This window comes from Psammomys obesus, unplaced genomic scaffold, assembly GCF_907164565.1.
Source record: "Psammomys obesus unplaced genomic scaffold, mPsaObe1.curated_primary_1811, whole genome shotgun sequence".
Classification (NCBI taxonomy): Eukaryota; Metazoa; Chordata; class Mammalia; order Rodentia; family Muridae; genus Psammomys; species Psammomys obesus.
In genome coordinates, this window is record NW_026589137.1 from 1,107,018 (window position 1) to 1,129,222 (window position 22,205).

The window sequence follows — 22,205 nt, forward strand, 5'->3', positions numbered from 1 at the left end:
GGAGGGAGGGAGGGAAAGAGAAAGAAAGAAAGAAAGAAAGAAAGAAAGAAAGAAAGAAAGAAAGAAAGAAAGAAAGAGAAAGGGAGAGAGAAAGAGAAAGAAAGCAAAAAAGAAAGAGAAAGAAAGAAAGAAAGAAAGAAAGAAAGAAAGAAAGAAAGAAAGGAAGGAAGAAAGAAAGAAAAAGACTTCTAGAGGTCTGCTGTACAACAATATGACTATACTTAACCCAACTGTACACGTAAGATGATGGTTGTAAATTTAGCATTCTATGAGTACAAACCCAATTAAGGATAAAATATTTTTGAAAGTATTATCCAGGCCACTTTACTTTTGCAGGGGCAAATTATACTTAAGAATAAGGAACAGACAATAATGAGTGATTAACAGAAAACATGTAGAGGTCATCTTGTTGTCAAGAAGAGTTATTCTTTATGTTACCATTAATTCCAGAAATAACATTATAATAAACCTTAAAACCCTACCTAAGATAGTCTGCTGAACAAGCAAGAGAAAAATGGAGGGTTTTGCTTCAGCCAACCCCATGTGATAAACTATCATGATCTCATTCTGTTGGCCTACAAACTAGTCTGCCTTTAGTCCCTTGCTACAGTTAACTTCCAAGAATATGTAGAGGAGTGGAGAGTAGTGTTATGCTTATGAATTTAGAGAAGCCTTTGTCAAATGATGCCTCTTTCTTCTATAAATCATCCACTTATTATTTAGTCAGAATCTGAGCTCCCTGGTAGGTTACTCCCAACAAGCAAACCAATATATTGACATTATTTATACAAAATGCTTTTAAATACCTCATGTTCCTTGGATCTTATGACAATTCTTTGAGGTCAAAGGGGACTATATGTTGTATATTTTTGTATATTTTACAAATAAGGAACTAATAAAAAAGAATCTATATGCCCCAACAAAAAGGGGTGCTAGGTCCTCAACCAGATATTTATTGTTTAAGTTAAAGTCTTGTGCTGGTTAGTTTCTGACAACTTGACACAAATTAGTCACCTGGGATGAGGAAACCTCAACCGAGGAACTGTCTCCAACAGACATGTCTGGAGGGCACTTTGTTGATGGATGACTGATGACTGATATGGGAGGACCTAGCTCACTCTGAAGAGTTCCATCTCTGAGTAGACTGGGCAAGCCATAGAGAGCAATCTAGTAATTAGCCATCATCCACCGTCCCTGCTTCAGTTCCTTTGTCCAGGTTCCTGTCTTGAGCTTCCTTCAATGATGGGCTATGGCATGGAAATGTAAGGCAAATAGATCCTTTCCTCTCCAAATATTTTTTTGATTAGTGCTTTATCAAAGTAACAGAGAAACAAACTGATACTGACTTCTAACAAACCAACCCAGTCAGAAATGGCTGTCTTAAATATTATGACTGATCAATACATGTACCATATGGAGTTAAATATTCTGGATATGGTGGTGAGAATACAGTTCAGTGGCAGAACATTGCTTAGCATTCATAAATTCTTGAATCCAATCCTCAGCAATTCTAGAAGAATTTTTCTAGCTAAAAGATTATTTAGGGACTGTATGATCAGATAAGCATCTCCTCCAGAGCATCAAAGTGTAAAGAGATCTTCCTGTCAGACAACCCAGGTTCCAATCTTGGTGTACAACTGATTGTCCTAAGTCTCTGCCTCTTTCTAAGTCAACAAGAATCATGTATGCAGTACTCATCCTCCAGAAATACCATTTCTAACCTTGCTTTTTAGACTGTATATCAAAGAAAAGCTTATTGTAAAATCAGTCTCTTGTTTCAGGAAGATCTTAAGACTAAAAATTATTATCTTCAATTATTTGTTTTAACTATTCAAAAAACATGCTGTCCAAGAAGGCTTTGAAAACTTACCACAGGAAGTTAAAGACACTACTTTGTAGTACGGCCTAATTTTCCCAGCACTATCATTGACCATTATTTGAATGTTCTGCTGTTCAAAACTAGAATCCACTATAGTCAATTTAAAGGAACAGCCATTGTGTTGACCTTCTCTATAGATGTTTTCACATTGAAGAACTTTCATCAGGCTTCTGTACCTACAAGATAAAATGACACAATGCTCTGTATTATTTTGAACAAGGAGAAGAGGCAAGGGTAGCCATTTCTTAAATGGCTGAAAGAAATGTCCACAAAAAGCAGTATCTTCAGCAGCGTATGATAGATTTTTTAAAAAGCCTATTTTCTTTTTTTTTTCATTTTATTTTTTTTCTTATCAGTTACATTTTATTAACTCTGCATCCCAGCCATGTCCCGCTCCCTCATTCCCTCCCAATCCCACCCTCCCTCCCTCATCTCCACCTTGCCCCTTTCCAAGTCCACTGATGGGGGGGACCTCCTCCCCATTCATCCGATCCTGTTTTATTAGGTATCTTCAGGACTGGCTTCGAAGCCCTCCTCTGTGGCCTAACAGGACTGCTCCTCCCTTGGGGGATGGGGAGGTCAAAGAGCCAGTCATTGAGTTCCTGTTAGAAATAGTCCTTGTTCCCCTCACTATGGGAAACCAATTGGTTACTGAGCTACCACGGGCTACATCGGAGCAGAGGTTCTAGGTTATATCCATACATGGTCCTTGGTTGAATGTCAGTCTCAGAAAAGACCCTGTGCCCAGATATATTTGGTCCTTGTGGAGCTCTTATCGTTTCCCCATCATACTAACTCCCCTTCTTTCATATGATTTCCTGTACTCTGCCAAAGGTTTGGTCATGAGTCTTTGTATCTGCTTTGAAAACACTACTAGTTAGAGTCTTTCAGATGTGCTCAGTAGACTCCTGTCATACGTTCAATGCACATCCCATCTGTCTTTCTAAATGAGGATTGATCATCTTACCCCATGTCCACTCTCTTGATTATCTTTTTATTAGGTGTATAGATTTCATTATGTTTATCATATCTTATAGGTCTATATAAGTAAGTATATACCGTGTTTGTCTTTCTCCTTCTGGGATATTTCACTCAGAATGATCTTTTCTAGATCCCACCATTTGCCTGCAAATTTCATGATTTCCTCCTTTTTGATTGCTGAGTAGTATTTCATTGTGTAAAAATACCACAATTTCTGTACCCATTCCTCCGTTGATGGACATCTGGGTTGTTTCCAGGTTCTAGCTATTACAAATAAAGCTGCTATAAATATGGTTGAGCAAGTATCCCTTTTGTGTACTTGAGCAAAGTTTGGGTATATACCTAGCAGTGGTATAGCTGGGTCTTGAGGAAGCACTATTCCTAATTGTCTTAGAAAGCGCCAGATAGATTTCCAGAGTGGTTGTACTAGTTTACATTCCCACCAGCAGTGGAGGAGGGTTCCCCTTTCTCCACAACCTCTCCAGCATGTGTTGTCACTTGAGTTTTTCATATTGGCCATTCTGATGGGTGTAAGGTGAAATCTCAGGGTCGTTTTGATTTGCATTTCCCTGATGAAGAGCCTATTTTCTAAAGTGCCCCATTTCATATTCTAGAGGAATACAATGGTCCTTTGTTGATGGATATTAGTATTCATAATAGCCATGGGCACTGGAATCCTGGCCTTCCTCTTATGTATAAGGAAAGAAGTTCTGAAGCTAGGCTGAGAGGTTTTACACCTTCTGAAAATGTGTATTTACTGAACCCCAGTGGTTCCCCTCTGTTCTACTCTGCCTATTCCTTCCTTGCTTTTTTAGCTTGTTTCCCTCCTTCTTCCCTGTTCCCAGGGGTGGGGAGTCATCAAGACACTGTTCTCTACTTCTGTTCGTTGTGTGTATGTATAAATCCATATGTGTGAGCAAATATGTATGTGGAGGCAGAAGGGCAATGTGTGTTTTTTCTCAATTGCTCTCTATTTTGTATCTTAAGACAGGATCTCTCACTGTATTAGGAGTTTTGGTTATATTTACTGATCAGGAAGTCCCAGAGATTCTTCCATCTTTTCCACCTGAATATTATGATTTTTAAAGGCATACATCAAGCTTTTTTTTTTAATGTAGGTACCAAGTATATAAATGTAGACCCTCATGCTTACAAGGTAAGCAGTGTACCCACAAAGCCAACACCTCAGTCCTTCCCCTTCTCCATGCCTGCCTCGTTCTCAGTTTGGCATCACCATCCTTCTACTTTATTTTATATTCTGGGGAACTCCTAAAACTGACTATTTAACTCAGAATTCTTCCAGAGTTTTTGTTTTTTCAGATAGTATATCACTGTGTATGCCTGGCTAGCCTGAAGCTCACTCTGTAGACCAGGCCAGCATGGAAGTTACAGAGATCCACCTACTTCTGCCTTTTGAATGCTGGTATTAAAGTTGTGTGTCTCTACACTGTTCATCTCAGATTTCTGTCGATTCCATTTGAGTGTTTCATTCATCCCTCTTGCCTCAGAGTCATTGTCCAAAGATTTTATATGTACACTCTCCCCCACCAACCTGCCATTTCTGCCAGTATTTCCATTTCTACCACTCAGAGCTCATTTTCTCTATGGTCCTCACATACTTTGAAATGACTTTTTTCTTTGCTTTCTCTACATTCTATCACCAAATTCTGTTTGCAAAATTTCTTGGAGTCTTATCTTCTGTGATATTCCCAGTGGCTACCCCCTAATTAATGATCTCACTCTTTCAGACTTCATATTTGACTTCAATGACCTTAAATTTAGTGTCCTCCAATTGCTGCCAGATCAACATTCACCAAAATTCATCGACCTGCTAGATTGGAGTTGTTCAGGTCAGGCTCCTTTTAATACCAAACTACCCTATTGGGACACATAATGGCTTTCTAAGTGTCCCCTCAACTATCTGGCTTTCATAACTGGCACCCTAAGTCCAATGTCCAATTTCATCTCACCTTCCTCAGTGAGCATGAAAATCTAGCCAAATGAAAGAATGTATTCATTTCTTTCTCTCTCTCTCATCAGGTACCAGAGAACTGTTTTTTTTTTTTTAACCAGTACAAGACAGAGTCAAGTTTTACATCATCTACCACAATTAGAGTTGTACAAAGGTTCTGTAGAAAAGGAAGATTTTTTTTTTTAGTGAACAAAGAACAGAGAGTCTCAAACCCTTGACCTGTAACCTCAAAATTATCTGTAGTTTTTCCTGAGCTCAAGAATCAGAACTCTAACAGAAAAGCACATTCTGCTAAAAAGTTTTTTTTATTAAGATGTAATATATTTATTCCTACAAACAATACAAAGAAGTGTTCTGCTACAAAATATGTCTTTTAAAGAGATAGTTAATTTCTTACTGTTGTTGTTGTTAATTGTTGTTGAGACACAGGGTCTTAAAGGCTAGACTGGCCTCAAACTCTCATTATGTAGTCAAAGATAAACTTGAAATCCTGGACCCTCTACCCACAAAGTGCTGGGATTATAAATATGTGCCACCATGATAGTCTAACAGCACAAAACCTTTCTTCCTAGTTGTAAGCCTCTATGGATCATAAAAGAAGACTTTTACAATCTAAGTTGCTGTCATAAGTACTTTTGGGATTAGATAGTTCTGGATTGTTTTCCACCCAAAACAGAAAATAAAGCTACTAATGACATTTTTGTTACATAACAAAAGCTAGTGATAAATGTGGTTTCTAAAAGAAGTGAAAGGAACTCCTGAAATACACAATCTTTTAGGTTCATCTTTCATTTTGTCCACCTGACAGTTCATAGATACTTATGGAATCTGAAGATGACTAACGTGGAAAATAATCCCTAAAATTCATTGAGCTGCTAGAATGAAGCTGTTTAGGTCAGGCTCCTTCCAATACCAAACTATCCTGCTGAGATACAAGTCACTGCTCTGGGTTTGCAAACAATGATTTTGAATTCAAATAAAACAACTCCCTATATTCTGGTGAGGGTTTAAGGGAAATAGTTTGGCAATTTGTGCAATGTGATCTTATACTGGTACCTAAGCCATTCGTGGTGTTTGCTAATCAATACCATGTCTGAATTCCCTTGCCTTTGGGGTTTTGACTGAAAAGGATCTCTCTCAGGGAATGAATGGGAGAAGAAGAATGGGCTAGATGCCAATTCTATGTGGTAAAAGAAGAGAGCTGCACTGAGTGCTGACTGTACCTGCAACTAACAAACATCAGTATCTACAGATGTCATGAATTGCCATGCTGACCAGGAGTCATTGTTCCAAGCACTTTTCATATAAAAGCCCTCAACAGTCTTCAGAAGTAGGCACTATCTCTACCCTCATTTTACAGATGATAAGAACAAAGCTCAGAGATAATTAAGGCTCATTGTTAGTAAGGATTTGAACACAGGCAGTGTGACACGAGAATGATGAATTTGTGGGATGGTGAGAAAAGAAGACATGAGGCAACACTATACAACAGAAATGTACAATCCAGGTAAATGGTCACTTGTGACGTCTAGAACTGGCTATTGAGGTTTTAATTTCATTTAAATTAAATTGTAAACAGTCTGTGGTGGTTTGAATGCAAATGGTCCCCATAGGCTTATATATTTCAATGCCTGGTCCCCAGTTTTTTGAACAGTTTGTGAAAGAGTAGGATGTGACCTCGTTGGAGGAGGTTTGTCACTGGCAGTGAACTTGGAAGGTTTGAAAACCCACACCATTCCCAGTTAGCTCTTTTTTCTGCCTCACAGTTGTGGATCAAAATGCGAGTTTTCAGCTACTGTCCTAAGTGCCATGTCTATTTGCCTGCTGCCATGCTTCCCACCTTGATAGTCATGGACTCAAACCCTCTGGAACTGTTAGCCCCAAATAAAACACTTTATAACTTTTCTTTGTCATGGAGTCTTAGCACAACAACAGAAAAGCAGCTAAGACACCATTATACATAGCTAGCATTCTCAAAAAACAAAACAAAACAAAAAACATCCAGAAACAGGATCTTTGATACCTGATCCTTGGGTGCCAGTGAACCACCACTTTCCAGATCACTTCTCAAGCCATGTCCAATTATAGATTTTTCCCTGCCAAAGGCCTCAACTTAGAACTGAATGCCAACTAAAACACTGTTTGCTGTCAACCTTGACAAGAGCTTACATCAACCCAGAGAAAAAGGATGTTTTTCCAAATTAATCCCAATAGGGACATTGTTTGTATGGTTTGTACTGAGACTTGGTTTATGCTAGCGTATCTCCAGGGGATAGGGCCCTTCCCTATTTTTCTCTTACTAGATCCTCAAGGACTAGTTCACTCCAACTGTAAGAGCTACATTGCTTTCCTTCACAGTCTGTCATGAGATGAGGTAGTTTAAGACCCCCCTCCCCTCCACCAACACTCTTGCTCATAGCCTCCTATAGACACATTTCTAAAGGAATTCCCTTGTTTATAATCATGATAAGTCTGGAGTTAATAGCATAACAAACACAGGGATGCTACCAATTCCTAAGGTATCTTTAATACCTGAAGTAACAGCTTTCCACAGACTTTACTGCAGCACAAAACTAGGAGACTTTTAACGGATGATTCTGTTTGTTTCTCTGCCAGCAAGTTTGGGGTGCCACATGTACTCAATCCTTCTTTTTCATCCTGGAGTACAATGATCACATATGGTTTATACTTCTATATTCTCATCCTATCCCTGAATGTTCTCTAGTTTTGAATCCTACCAAGAATTTCATAACTGATTTATGGGACGCCTACCCCAGGTATCAAGTGCTGGAGAAAACATAACACAAAAACCCTGCTCTCAAAGGAGATTGTAGCCTGGAGAAGAAAACTACTAGTAAGTCAACAGGAAATGATGGCACACTGTGCAGGGCACTGTGACATGCAAAAAAAGAAATACTACTGATGGTATATTTCTAGACTTGAGAGGTAGAAGAAGACTTTGGAAGAGGAAATTGCATCTGAGCTGAGCTGAAAACAAATGAGAGGCATTAGTAGATTAAAGGAGATAAACTATGAGAGGAGATAGACTTTTTCCACAAATCTGGGTAAATGTCCCTCTCTGAATACCACTATTATGTGTATTGAATAGTTAGTGTAAAGAAGGGAAATAAATTCAGTGTAGGATTTAAGAGCGGAAGAGGTCCAAGGAGAGGAATGAGACATGGTAGCCAGGTGATAAGGGGCTTTGTCTGTCATTATTGAAGAATGTATACTTTACCATAAAGGTGCAAGAGAGCCAAGAGTCTTAAGAAAAGGTGACTCAATAAGTACCAAGAGTAAGCAACTGAAACTACAAAACTTCCAATGAGAATTTTTACATGGGGAGAGGAGTTTGGGAAAAACAAACCTCTAGAATGGACCACATGATCTTAGTGTCACCTGGCTTTACCTGTAGTGTGCCTCAAACTTTCAAGCTGAACATCTTACCTAATAGGGAGGAGAGTGGATACAACTTTCCAGGATGCTTGGGGGGAGGGGGATTTTATTCAACCATTCATGTTATTTGAGGGGGCTGACGTGAAGAGCTTTGTTTGTACAATACACACTATATATGCTTGTATTGAAATATCACATGGTAGCCCATAAATATGCATAATTTTGTGTATCAGTTAAAAATAAATTTAAATGAAAACACCATATGGGGAGTTTGTACTCTGTTTTACGATCTGTCCATGAGTGTTTTAATATAGTACAAATATTTTCCATGGTATTATCAGGTAAAACGTTTACTCCAGGATGATTTTTTTTCTTTTCCTAAGGTCTCATGCATCCTGGGCAAGTGCTATACCACTGAGCCACAGGCACAACCTGACATCCAGGACATTTATCATCAGAAGTCCTAAAGAGGGTCAAAAACAGCTCCGAGAGCAGAGCTGTCTGATCAAACAACTGAGGAGAATAAGTCCATGGAGAGGACAGATTCCCCAAAGTAGACTCCCTTCTCCATCCAGTTGTCACAGTGCCTCGATATCCTTATCCTGGATAGATATTTTGGTCAATTTGCCTTAATCCTAAGTGTATCTGAAAAGAGGGAATCTCAATTGGGGAATTGCTTCCCTCAGCTTGGTTTATGGACAAGTCTGTGAGACATTTTCTCTATTAATAACTGGTGTGGGAGAGCCCAAACCATTGTGCATGGTACTACCCCTGGGCACATGGCCCTGGGCTGTGTAAGAAAGCAAACTGAGTATGCAATGGGGAGCAAACAAGTAAGCAGCACTCCTCTCTATCTTAGGCCCTTCTTCCAGGTTCCTGCATGAGTTCCAGCCCCAACTTCTTTCCAAGATGGACTATATAAACTCTAAGTTGAAACACACTATTTTATCCCATAGCTGTTTTGCCTTTTTATACAGAAATTCGATCATCACGACTAATATGGTGGAATAGAGGAGGGTAGTTAGTGGGTACAGTAAGGGAACGAGGAGTAGCTCCAATGTTTTACCACTAGCAGGGCTATCAGAGCCTATGACAACTAATGGCACATTTCAAATATGGTAAAGTAGTTTGAAGGCTGTCAGTACACGGAAATAACAATACCTGAGGAGGGATAGTAATTACTGTAACTTCATCATTGCAAATAGTATACATAAACCAAATTACAATACAGTATTCCACATGTACAAATATTATAGCAATTTTAAAAAGTATTTACACCCATGAAGTCTCCAGGGCCTTTATAAAGAGCAAATAAACCTGATTTTTAAAATCCTCCAATTTCAGATGAGGGAGGGAGGGTGGGATTGGGAGGGAATGAGGGGGCAGGACACGGCTGGGATACAGAGTTAATAAAATGTAACTGATAAGAAAAAAATTAAATTAAAAAAAATCCTCCAATTTCAGTCAGGCATGATGATACAGGAGTATTACCATAGTTTGAGGCCAGATGGGGATACATACTAAGAATCCAGGCCAGCTTAAGCTACAGTGTGAGAACATGTTTCAAAAACATAGAAAGGAATGAATATATTTGTAGGGCTCTTAGGGGAATTATGATGCTTTTTTTAAAAGTCACTTATATATGATATGTACCGTAGAATTCCATTCCAGTGACATTCTTGAAATAACAAAATTATATAGATGGAGGACAGATTAGTGAGTGGTTGTCAGAGGACAGAGACTTGGGAGAGGGGAAGGGAAAGGAAAACGGGATTCAGGGATAGGGATGGTTATAAAAGAGCAACTGGAGAGAACTTTGTAGTGGTAGAACCATGTGATAAAGCTGCATAAAACACTACACACAAATACATTTGAAACTGGTGTCATATAACTAAGACTGTAGGTTATGCCAATACTAATTTTCTGGTTTGTTTTAGAGTCTACCACTGAGAGAAAGAGAGTGAAAGGAATACTGGGGTCTACCCATATACCTGTTGAAATACTATGTGGATGGGCTTTTTAAATTAGGAAGTCTTTTTAAGTAGATCTATTTTCTGTACAGCTGTCTATTATGGTGCTTAGTTTTTGTTATTGTTGTTGTTGCTGTTGTTTCTATTTCTTTAATCAGGTGGAAATTATTTCTTTTTATATTTTTTAAATTTCTTATTACATTTATTTATAGGTATTTACTTATCTAGTGGGAGACACACGCCATGGTGCATATGAGGCAGTCGGAGAACAACTTGCAGAACTCACTGTGTGGGTCCCAGAGATCAAATTCAGGTCCCCCGGCTTGGGAGCAAGTGCCTTTACCTGCTGTGGCATCTCAACGGCTCTTTCATTTTTATTTTTTAGATTAGTTTTTAAGCCAGCATACCAAGTAGCAGGGTTCATTATGGATTACCTATCAACTGCCTTCATATACAAGAATAGGCTAGAGCTGAGTATGGAGCCTAGCGGGCGTACACTTTCCTAGCATTCACAAGGTGCTGGAGGTCTTTTTGTTTGTTTGGTTGCTTGCTTGCTTGCTTAGTTTGGTTTGTTTGTTTTTGAGACAGGGTTTCTCTACAGAGCCCTGGCTGTCCTGGAACATGCAATGTAGATCAGGCTGGCATCAAACTCACAGAGATCTGCTTAACTCAGCCTCCTGAGTTTAAAGGAATGCACCACCATCATCTAGCCAAGGTCCTGAGTTTTATCCCTACCACCACATATAAAAAATGGGCTATTCTTTTTAAAAGAAGGTTAAATCCAAACACTTCCAACACAATCAAAATCGGTGTTCCAGTTAACCTACTGTGTATGCAATACATACTCACCAATAGTAAAGAGTATAGTTAGTGTCAGGGCTTGTATTCCTGCCAGGGAGCCAGGAACACTTCATATAGCTCAGGTTGTGCCAAATGCACTGGAGCTCAGTCACAGCAGACTCAGGATCACCTAGAAGATTCAGGCAAGAGTCTTTGTCATGGAAAGTAGTCAACAGCCTAACCCCTTAATCTCATATTCATTTTACCCAGAAGTCACTCAGGACAGTAAAGCTACAAATGTAATTGTTCACAGCTTTCTTTCTCACCTCCTTCTGCAAAGAAAGCATCGTTTGTATCAATAAAGGAAACTTACTCTTCTTCTAACTAGACAGAATGGCTAAAAGTCAAATAATATCCCAACCATATGTAAGGACTACAAAATAACGAAAAGAATGTAAAAATACAAAATCTTGTATTTTATAATTTTTAATATTTATTTTTAATTATAACTATTTCACTCCCCTTCCTCTTCCTCCCTCCAACATCCCGCAAGTACCCTCACTCCTTCTCAAATGGATGTCTTCTTTTTCTTTGATTGTTATTGTTAAGTAAAAATATGCATGCATGAGCATTTGAGTGCAACCAGCTGAGTCTGTTTTTGTTGCTTGGTTGCCTATGTTTTCAGAGCTGAACACCTGGTATTGTGTGTCTGCATATGGGCATGTATAAGTGAGTGCAGGTGTCTTCAGAATTCAGAATGATTCGATACCCCCAGAGCTGGTGTTACAGATGGCTGTGAGAAGCCTGACATGGATATTTGAAAACTAACTAGGGTCTTCTGGAAGGGGCGAGTCTTTTATAAAGACACAACTTACCTCCTTCTCTTCTAGATCAATACTGACATCTAGAGAAATTCTATGGAAACATAACTGAAAAAAAAATCTGATAGTTGTTTGTTGTATGCTATAGTTTTAGGGGTTCCTCTTCCCATTCCTCTCTTTTCTGACATGGTTTTCTAAGTAGCCTAGGATGACCTGTAACTTGTATAGCATAGACTGGCTTTCAACTTGTAATCTTCCTGCCACATCGTCCTGAGTACTGGGATTAGAGGTGTGTATCACCAAGATGGCTGAGGCTGTCTTTATCTTTTTACTTTTTGTTTGGCTATCTCATTTTTGTTTTGTTTTGTTTTGTTTTGTTTTGTTTTGTTTTGTTTTGTTTTTGAGACAGAGTTTCCTTGTGCAGCCTTGGCTATCTTAGACTCAATTTGTAAACCAGGCTGGACTCAAACTCCCAAGTGCTTGGATTAAAGATGTGTGGTACCATACCCTGCTAAGGCTGGCTGGTTTTTAAGGGACTGGCTCAATCTCTTGGGTTCAAAGAATTCTTCCTGTCTTGGCCTCACAAATAGACTTGACCACAGGCATATACCACTATTTCATATACCACATACATGAAATAATCCTGATGGGACATCTCTCTTAATAAAGAGATTTCCCTTATCTTGTCTCTAGATTAATTCAATGTCTGTGCTTAAAATGTCAGCCTTTAACCCTCATCCTCCTTGAAGGAATACCCTACTAAGCCATCACGAAACACTTTATGTCACAAAATAATTGCTTTTCAAAGTATTAAACTCCTAAAAGCACAAATATGGTAGTCCAAGCTGGTTTAAAACATGATCTCACTCCTAATGTTATACCACTAAAAACAATGCTTCATAAGTTCTTTTTTATCACTGCAAAACAGAGAGTAGCTTGAAGAACATGCCATGAAGTGCTAAGTTTCGAAGTTAGAGGTGGGGCCTGACCCTGCCTAACAAAGAGCCATGATAATATAAAAAATCAAAATGTGCAAAGTATTTATTGTAATGATTGTAGGATGTAGGCATTCCCATCTTATAGATAAGGAATATTGATGGGGGTAATAATCTAATCAAGGTCACACAATTAGTAGCTGGCAAAGCTGGGCTTTACACTTTGGTAGCTGGTAGCCTGCTTTTAATTAACATAGGCTTCTCCTTATACATAACATAAGAGGAAGAAGGACTGTGCCTGAAGTACAACTGGGGACAATAATCCTAATCATCCAAGAACCTAATCACCCTTTGATTAGTCACGTACTGACTTTAGGCCAGCACGCTTATTCTACTTTAGCACTTTCCCCTATAGATATTCTACATATAAAACTTATTTCCATATGTCATGAATCAGACAGTACTATAGGTTTCCTAAAAGCACCGGGCAAGTTACTTCATCCTCTCCTCCATCACAAAATTGATTAAGGTAACAATGCACACTTTACTTACTTCAGATAAGTTTGTAAAACACATTTGAGGGAGGAAGGAAGGGAGAACATAGTGCATGTACGTGTGCCCACGCACACATATATACACACACGTACATGCACTATGTTCATTTTTCAAATTATAAAATAAAGCATCTTAACTATATAGACATTATATTATTATTATTATTATTATTATTATTATTATTCAAACCATCTGTGAGCAACTTGAAGCAGTGACATCCTCAAACTTATCAGCATCTAGTACAGGTCCTGATACTTATTTGACTCAGCAAAACTTTGAGAATGGAATGAACTCATCAACAATGAATGTGAGCAAACTGAACAATTGGGTACACTCTCAAAATACCAAGAGAGATCATTTTCATCTGTTACCTTCAGGAGGTAAGATGCACTTTTTCACCAAAGGGCTAGGCTTCTCACTTTCATTGGTACTACACTGGGACCCCACTTGCAGACAGATCTTCTCATTTAGGGGTATCTCCTTGAAACGACAAGTTTCTGGACCAATTTTCTGAGATGAGAAAGTTTTTTTTTTAAAGGTAACTTCCACAGTAAACACAAAAAGACATTTAAATAACAAACCCTTAGCAGACCCAAGCATGTAAGAAAAATGATAAATTCTTAAATGGTATGTATGGGTGATAGTGAAAGAGTTATTCTGCTCTTCTGCCATGCCTATGTACATTCATTAGTGTCTCACTCCTGGTTTTAGTTGTCATAACTCTCAGGGAAGAAATACACTACTGAAATTTAACGGATAGAGGCCAAGAATGATACCTGACCTCCTACCGTGAACATGTTAGCCCACCCTTCTCCTACAATAAATAATTAGACTGCACTAGGCACTAGAAGTACCACCCACCACTGAAAAACTCTAGTGTAGATAAAGACAAAATTCTACATTTGAAAGCATTAACTTTCATAAAATTTACCTATAAATTTACCATGCTAACATCAACTCTACAAGCAAACTTTAAGTAATTATCAGAATTCTATCAAGATCAAGGTCAAAATATGTCACATCAAAACTCCAGTCATCATGGTGATCTCCGGAGACTGGGGGCCAAAGGGACACTTTTTTTTTTATCAGGCATGTTTTCTGTGGTGTCTAAGTTTCAAGGGTTGCTATGTGCAATTACACACTTCACCTGGACCACACATAAGGATAAGTAAGCTTTGTGGCACCACAGGGGCCCTATACATCTCAGGGCAAACTCTAGAAATCTAAGCCTAAATCACACACCTGTTTATTATGACTCAGAACAATGTTACTACAGGGCTCTCTAAGAAATTACCATTTCCAGAGGTAAGAGGAATAATTAAGAATGAAGTTGCTTTTAATCAGAGTTCCAAAGACAGCACTTCCTGTTTTGCAACAGTTTCTGACTCAAGTTTCCCATAGTATTTCCTTTCATAATTTCCTGGCCATGAAGTCAGGGGAAATGGTCACTTAGCATAATACACCATCTCAAGAAGCTAGTGTGACATTTTGGATGCATACTGCTGGCTGGGAAATGAAGGAAACTCATTTCAGAGACAACTCTGAAATGAGCCTTAGGACATGAGGATGGTGTCAGGAAATGACCAACAATAAATATACCAGAGCAAAGATAGGCATACAGAGACAGAAGAGTTCTTAGGCACAATTAAGACAGTGCTCTGAAAAAGAGGGGCAGTGGGTCAGAAAAATAGCTCTCTTCAAGTAAAATCCTGGCATGGAGAAAGGAGGTGGTGACTTAATTGTAGACAAGGAGAATCCTGCAAACTTAGTTATCCTCTGTGGGGCCTCAAGCTAGATATTCATAGCCAAAGGCAATTTCACAAGGAGTTCTTGATTCCTTGCCAAGAAACTTACTTATCACTTGGCTTCCCAATTAGGCTCTGCCTACCAGGATGAAAAGGACAGTGTTGACAGAAGTCTTCCTAAAATGCCTCATCATTTTAGGACTGTCTCTTTAGAAATGAATGTGTGCTGAGGAAGAGAAGTCTCTGACTGAGCCCATGAAACTCAAGACCAACCCCCAAGAGTGTGATAATGGTGGCAGGAAGGTTTCCAATGTTAAGTGTCACCACTGTCCTTGCTTTACCAACTACAGGTTGTTAAATAAGCCTTGCTTAACCAGGGATCCTTCCTAATTCTCAAGGAGGAGATATATTCTCTCTCTGAGGACACCATGGAAAAATGTATTGGCAAACATCATAAATTATGGCTAGGAGTAGGTCAGCGGTATAGTACTTGTCTAAAAAGTGTAATGTCTGGCTTTAATCCCTAGTATCACAGCTTTAGAGCTTTCTTATTTAAAATAACTTTTATTTTAAAAAGATTTTTAGAGATCATAAATTAGGATCATGGGAGGAAATCTCAGCTCTCTTACTACATTAGATAGTACTCCAGTTAAAAAGCTAAAGAGTTTTATTATACTCGCATTTTAAAATTAATAATGCTTCTAACATAAATTTGAATCTTATCTTCTAGGTATATGCATAATAAAACAAATATTTAAATATAATAATTTTACAGGTCTCTTTCTATGGTAGTTTATACCTGTAATCCCAGCATTTGGGATGCAGAAGCAGAGGAATCAGGAGTTCAAAGCTAGCCTCAGCTACATGAGACCAAAACCAACCTGAGATGCAAGAGACCCTGTCTCAAAAAGAAAATCTCCAACTTCAAAGTGTAGAATATTAAATTACTACGAATAAAAAAGGAAGCTGAAATATTAATGAACATCAAGTCATTTGTATCAGAGGAGAAACTAAATTCCTCCCAATAGATCCTGATGAGGTATGTGTGACTTTCAGATTTGGTGAATCATTCTACTGGTAGCAACTACAATGACAGCACTCTCCACCTCTCTGGGAATCTGGCCTTCTTGTAAAATTTATCCAAGCCCAAGGCTAGAGTCCTAAATTCGCTCATCTCCCTGAGGGTGAACACTCCCATGGCTCCACCACACCTTTTCCTGACTAAAGAGCTCTTTCCTAGAAGGAAAGGGAACCAGTCTTGGCTTACAACTCCATGAATGCCTGGACTAAAGGGCCTTTGATTCCTTTGCCCAGTGGGACTTCCCTATCTCTTGGTGATGTGAGATAACCTAAAAGGCATTGCCAAAGCTGCCTTGTGCTCTCCAGATTGGGGAATTAATGGACATGGATAAAACAACCATGGAGAGTTACCAGTGATATCAATCTTTCGCTTTTCAAACATTCTCTACAGATCTCTATCTTGATAAGCCTCTCTGTGATGACTGCAAACGAACTGCAGACTTGATCTTACTTAGCAACTTGGGAACTTAAGACTTCTGCCTAAGCTACCACCTGTTCAATATGCCCAGGGCTAGGTACAACCTTATAAATGATATTGAGTTTGCATTTAAAGGACAGGAAGAGGAGCATTGCTCTTGCCTCTCATTTGCTGAAATCAGGATAGTAAACTCCAGGAGTTCTAGCAAGTACTACCTCCTCAAAATCCTAGGCAAATTCAACCCAGACACCTTTCTCACAACACATATTAAAGAAACAAACAAAACAATTGAATAGATGTATAAAAAAAGAACGAAATTATACCATCCTGCCATCAACAATTTATTTAAATCAGCTAATTCTAACCATCAAGGTTTTTAAAGTTTTGCCCTGTCATTTTTCCTCAGGCACCAGGAAATGCAAACTTATCCACATCTTCCACTTCCCTGTGGCATTTACTTTTAGACCCAAAAGTTCTTGAACAATCTACCTATATAAATGATGAGTGAGATGCTGAATGTGAAAATGTTCTGAAATTGAGTGTCATACTAATACAAGAAGATAGAGCTACAAACAAGAATATAAGAACAAAGTTTGCAGTAATATTACTGATTATTTATGGGTTCCAAATACATAAAAAGATACCTAATATTTTCTATCAGAATAATCAATTGTATCCAATCACCAAATAATTCACAAACATTTTCAAGTGTTTGACTTTGTTGATAGCTATTTCTGTAGTTCTCCACAGTTGAAATTTGGGAACAACCTAAAATAAAATTCCCACTTTGAAGATTAGAATTTGACTCATTCTTGGCTTTGATTCACAATGTTTGCTTACTTTACTTCAGCAATGGCTCGTCTTCTAGCAAACTTACCTTATCTTGTTGTTCACCAAGATAACTAAAATATCTGAGGCTACAATTTGGGCTGGCTCCCTCAGGAGGATCCCATGTCCATATTATTGTGCAGAGGTCTTTGACAGAGACACTCAAATTTGTCACAGGTGGCTGAACGTCTGTTCAAATCAAATATAAGTTAAAGATTTATCAATGCTGGCCAGAATTTCTAATGGTTCATTTAACCCATTCTCCCACATCCTAGAGGCTAAAACCCAATAACATGCTGAGTTCACAACATCTAACATTTGATGAGACAGCACAGTTACACTTTACACAAATTAATAACAAAACTCTTCCCAGACACCTCTTGAAAAAGAGACTACTGTTGGCTTTATTTTAAATATTCAGTGACTAGTTGGGTGTGGTGGCTCACATCTGCAATCCCAGCATTTGAGATCCTGAGGCAAGAACTGTCCTGAGCTTAAGGCTAGCCTCATCTACATAGTAAATTCAAGACCAATGTGAGCTACAGACTGAGGCTGTCTCAGAGGGGATAAAGAAATTTAAAAAGATAAAGAAGGGAAAGGAAGGGGAAGAGGAGAGGGGAGGGGAGAAGAAGGAAGGGAAGGGAGGTGGAAAGGGCAAAACAGGCTGTCAAGCTAATTCAGTAGATAAAGTCACCTGCCCCCAAGCCTAGTAACATGAGTTTAATTCCCAAGGTCTCCATGGTGGAAGGAGGGAAGAGACCCTTGAAAGTTGTCTTCTGACACCCACACATGTGCAGTGGCATGCATGTGCAAGCAAGCACATGCACAGCATTTTTTTTTTTAATGAAAAAGAATAATAGCAAAAGTAACTGAGGCACAAGGAAGTCAGTTACTCACTTTACCTCATGACCGGTGACAGAGCTGAGATTGCAACCTGGATAATGTGGCTTTAAAGTCACATTCTTTTTTTTTTTTTTTAGATAGTTTCTCATGTCGCTCAGACTGGCTCCAAAGTTCCTCTATAGCTGGCCTTAAACTCCTGACCTACCTTTACCTTTCCATTGGTATAGTTACAGGTATGCACCACAATGGCACATATCTTTTTTTGTGGTTCTAGGAATAGAACTTAGGGCCTTGTCTCTGTCATTGAGCCACACTCCCAGCCATATGCTTAATTAAATATAATTAAGTATATTATAGTCTTTCCTTAGTGTCCATGCAAATGTTCCACGCATATAACTCATGTACATCCTTCCATATACTTTAATAGATCAGTGTTATACTGTGTTTTTTTTTTTGGGGGGGGGATGACTAGAAAAACTAAAGTATAACATGTTCAGCACAGATGTAATATTTTTAGATATTTCTTTTTCTTTCTTTTTGGTAATTGACAAGCAAATGCAGAGCCTATGAATAAGGAACCTATGGACTCTAATTTATTTATTTTGGAGATATAGTCTCACTATATAGCCTTGGTCAGTCTGGAACTCACTATGGCTATGTAACGCTAGGTTTGAACTCATAGAGACCCACCCACCTCTGCTCCCTAGTGTTGGGACTATTGACTCTTAAATACTAGTATTCCCAAGATTCTTCCTCTAGAATATTGGGGATCCCCAAACTCAATCCAGACAGTTCACTCAGCTGTTTTGTAAGTTTGGAAACCTTGTTTTCAATTTGTGTGCTCTTCAGTTGTGCTCGGAATAACATGTTCTAGTTCTTTTTTTTTTTTCAATATAGCTTTTCCAAAGAAGTACTGAGAAGGAGATTTAGCACCCCTGACTCCTCCTGGGATCTGACACTAAGCAGCTGGAGTTGGAGATGAAAAGTAGAGAAACCGAAACAGCATCTCCAACTTTCCTGAGAACTTCTAAACCCGGGATTATTAAAGTCCCATACTGGAAGCTGGGTGGGAATGTAGAGAAACTCTCTGCCCTTCTATACAGTGTTTCTGCAAACTTTGCAAAACAAAGTTTATTAAAACCATTTTAAAAATCCAGTCAGACATGGTAAGCATATCTGCAATCCCAGTGCTCCGAAGGTGGAGGCAGGAGGATCTTGAACATCAGCCTACACTGCAAATGGAGACCTCCATGTCAAAAACAAAACCAATGCCAACAATAACAATAACAGAAATAACATACTAAAGCAAAAACAACCTTGTAGGAGCTAAGAGTATAGCTCAGTGGTCGAATACTTGACTATAATTTGCCAAGCCCTGAATTCTAATCCAACACTGTAAATAATAATAACGGATGTTATTAAGATGATGATTTAAGAACTATAGTTACAGTGTTTTATCATATCATTACAAAAACTCCATCAGTCCCAAACATCAGCTCCAAGGTCACTATGTAGTTGAGGTTTTTCCTAACAGTCAATTTAAAACATAGCTACTAATTGGGCAGCAGCCTTTAAAAGCTCTTGAATCACACTCCTGATGCAACTACTGATAAGCATTTCCCATGGCTCAGTTTGGAGTGGGTACAGTCCTGAGCATGCCAAGGTCTTTAGAAGCAGGGAATTCCTACCCCAACATCTTAAAGTGAGCTAGTAGCTCGATATGGTGGCCCATAGATATAATTCCAGCACTCAGAAGAGTGAGGCAGAAGGATCACTGTTGAGTTTGAGGTCTCTTGGAGCTGCACAGTGAGTTCTATAAATTGGGATTTTAGAGACCACAATCTACTTTAGGACTATCTCCTTTATTCTGCAGTTTCCAGATAAAAATTTTAGCAAAAATTTTGCTAAATGTTTTGGCAATTCCTGATTATCTATCCAGTTATCTCCCCTACAAAAATTAAAGACCTGACAATAAAAACAATAAAACTATTTATTGTTACTTCTATTGGAGTCTAACATTTGAGATAATTTAAGATGTTTAAACCCCAATTCCTTTTTTGATTTTTTTTTTCTGTTTTTGAGATAGTATGTCACTCCAACTCAGGCTTTCTTGAACTCACTATGTAGTCCAGGCTGACCTAAAACTCACACAAACCTTTCTACCTCAGCCTCTTTTTTATACTTGAAATCAACCAAAAGTCTGCCCTAGTTCTAATCTCCCAAATAAGATTCAATTTTCTCATCTGTTTGGAAATGCTATTTAGCCAGATCTAACTAGTTTGCATTTTAAGGTACTTGGGCAAACCTACTTTTTTAAATTTATTTTTATTAATTACAGTTTATTCACTTTGTATCCCCCCTGTAGCTCCCTCCTTTCTCCCCTCCCAATCCCACCCTCTCTCCTTCTTCCCCATCTATGCCCCTCCACCAGTCCACTGATAAGGGAGGTCCTCCTCTTCCTTCTGATCCTAGTCTATCAGGTCTCATCAGGAATGGCTGCATTGTCTTCCTCTGTGGCCTTGTAAGGCTACTCCCCCTTCAGGGGGAGGTGATCAAGAGCAGGCCAATCAGTTCATGTCAGAGACAGTCCCTGTCCCCATTACTATGGAGGCCACTTGGGCACTGAACAGTCATGGGCTGATTGGCCTGCTCATTGATCACTTCCTCCTGAGGGGGGAGCAGCCTTACCAGGCCACAGTAGAGGACAATGCAGCCACTTTTAATGAGAACTGATAGACTAAGATCAGAAAGAAGAGGAGAACCTCCCCTAACAGTGGACTTGGGGAGGGGCATGCATGCAGAAAGGGAAGGGAGGGTGGGATCGGCAGGGGAGGAGGGTGGGGCTTATGGGGGGATACAAAATGAATAAAGTGTAATTAATAAAAAATTTAAAAAAAAAGAAATAAGAAATATTTTCACTGGGAAACATAAAACATAGTGAATTTTAGATTTTAATTAAAAGTATTAGCTCTCAAAGTTAAAAAAAAAAAAAAAAAACGACACAAAGGCCACAGTCAAGTTGTTGCTTCAAATTTGTCATCATATGTCCTTCCTCTTCAGGAAATTCAAATTTCTGACACTGCTCTTCTTTTCCTCATCCCTCTTTTTTCTTTTTGAAGGCTAGGCATTAAAGAGTCAAGACATCTAAAATTAACTGCATAAGTGAGGAAGATTAAAGAGAAAGCCTCCAAAATACCCATGAGAGCTCAAGTCAGAGATAGTTTCAATGATAAAAATAAACAGACACAGATGATCAAGCAGAAGTTCCTGAGTGAATACAAGGAAAGAGTGTCCTCAGGTCATAAGATAACATCTCACATATGAAGTCACAGTGGTTATGACAATATGCATAAGCCCCATTCAAACTCAAGCAGATCAAATCCAAGCATGGAGTGTGGAGGTGGACATGAGGTCCTACCCCTAGCTGGTGTGCCCTTGGCCAGCGATAGTTTCTGGCAGATAGAAAAGTTAGTTGCCCCTGATATTTTGATCACACTCTAGTGGAAGGCCATACATCCATGAATATATGAGCAGCAGAAATGGGACTTGATGGGTGAAAAAAAAAAAAGTACATAAAGTTAGAAAGTTAGGGAAAGGGGTATGCATCTTGAAGGAGTTGGGAGAGGGCTGAATATGATCAAAACTCATTGTGTAAAATTCTCAAAGAATTAATAAAAATGGGAGAGGTGTCAGAAAAACCCCAGAGCCAGGGAATAATTGGTTTCCCAGAATTAGTACATTACTTTATTCAAATATTCTATTTTCTTTCTTTCCTCCCTTTTTTCTTTCTTTTTTTTTTTTCCAAGACAGGGTTTCTCTGTGTAGCCTTGGCTGTCTTGGACTCTCTTTGTAGACCAGGCTGGCCCTGAACTCACAAAGGTCTGCCTGCCTCTGCCTCCCCGAGTGCTGGGATTACAGGCATGTGCCACAGCACCTGGCTCAAATACTCTATTTTTAGTAAAAGCCAAACACAATTCATAAAAAGGAATAATAAAGTATGAG

At 38.8% G+C, this 22,205-nt stretch overlaps 1 protein-coding gene across 3 annotated transcripts in view; it reads right to left on the minus strand.

Annotated features, from left to right (window-relative positions):
- Positions 1-22,205, minus strand: part of Il13ra1 (interleukin 13 receptor subunit alpha 1) — a 67,581-nt gene that overhangs the window by 36,725 nt on the left and 8,651 nt on the right. For all 3 annotated transcript variants that reach the window (XM_055604982.1, XM_055604983.1, XM_055604981.1), the window contains 4 exons: positions 17,410-17,549; positions 13,661-13,799; positions 11,048-11,168; positions 1,871-2,055 (listed from right to left, as the gene is read on the minus strand). In XM_055604982.1, the coding sequence (XP_055460957.1) occupies positions 1,871-2,055; positions 11,048-11,168; positions 13,661-13,799; positions 17,410-17,549 (585 nt within the window). The remainder of the gene's footprint in view (positions 1-1,870; positions 2,056-11,047; positions 11,169-13,660; positions 13,800-17,409; positions 17,550-22,205) is intronic.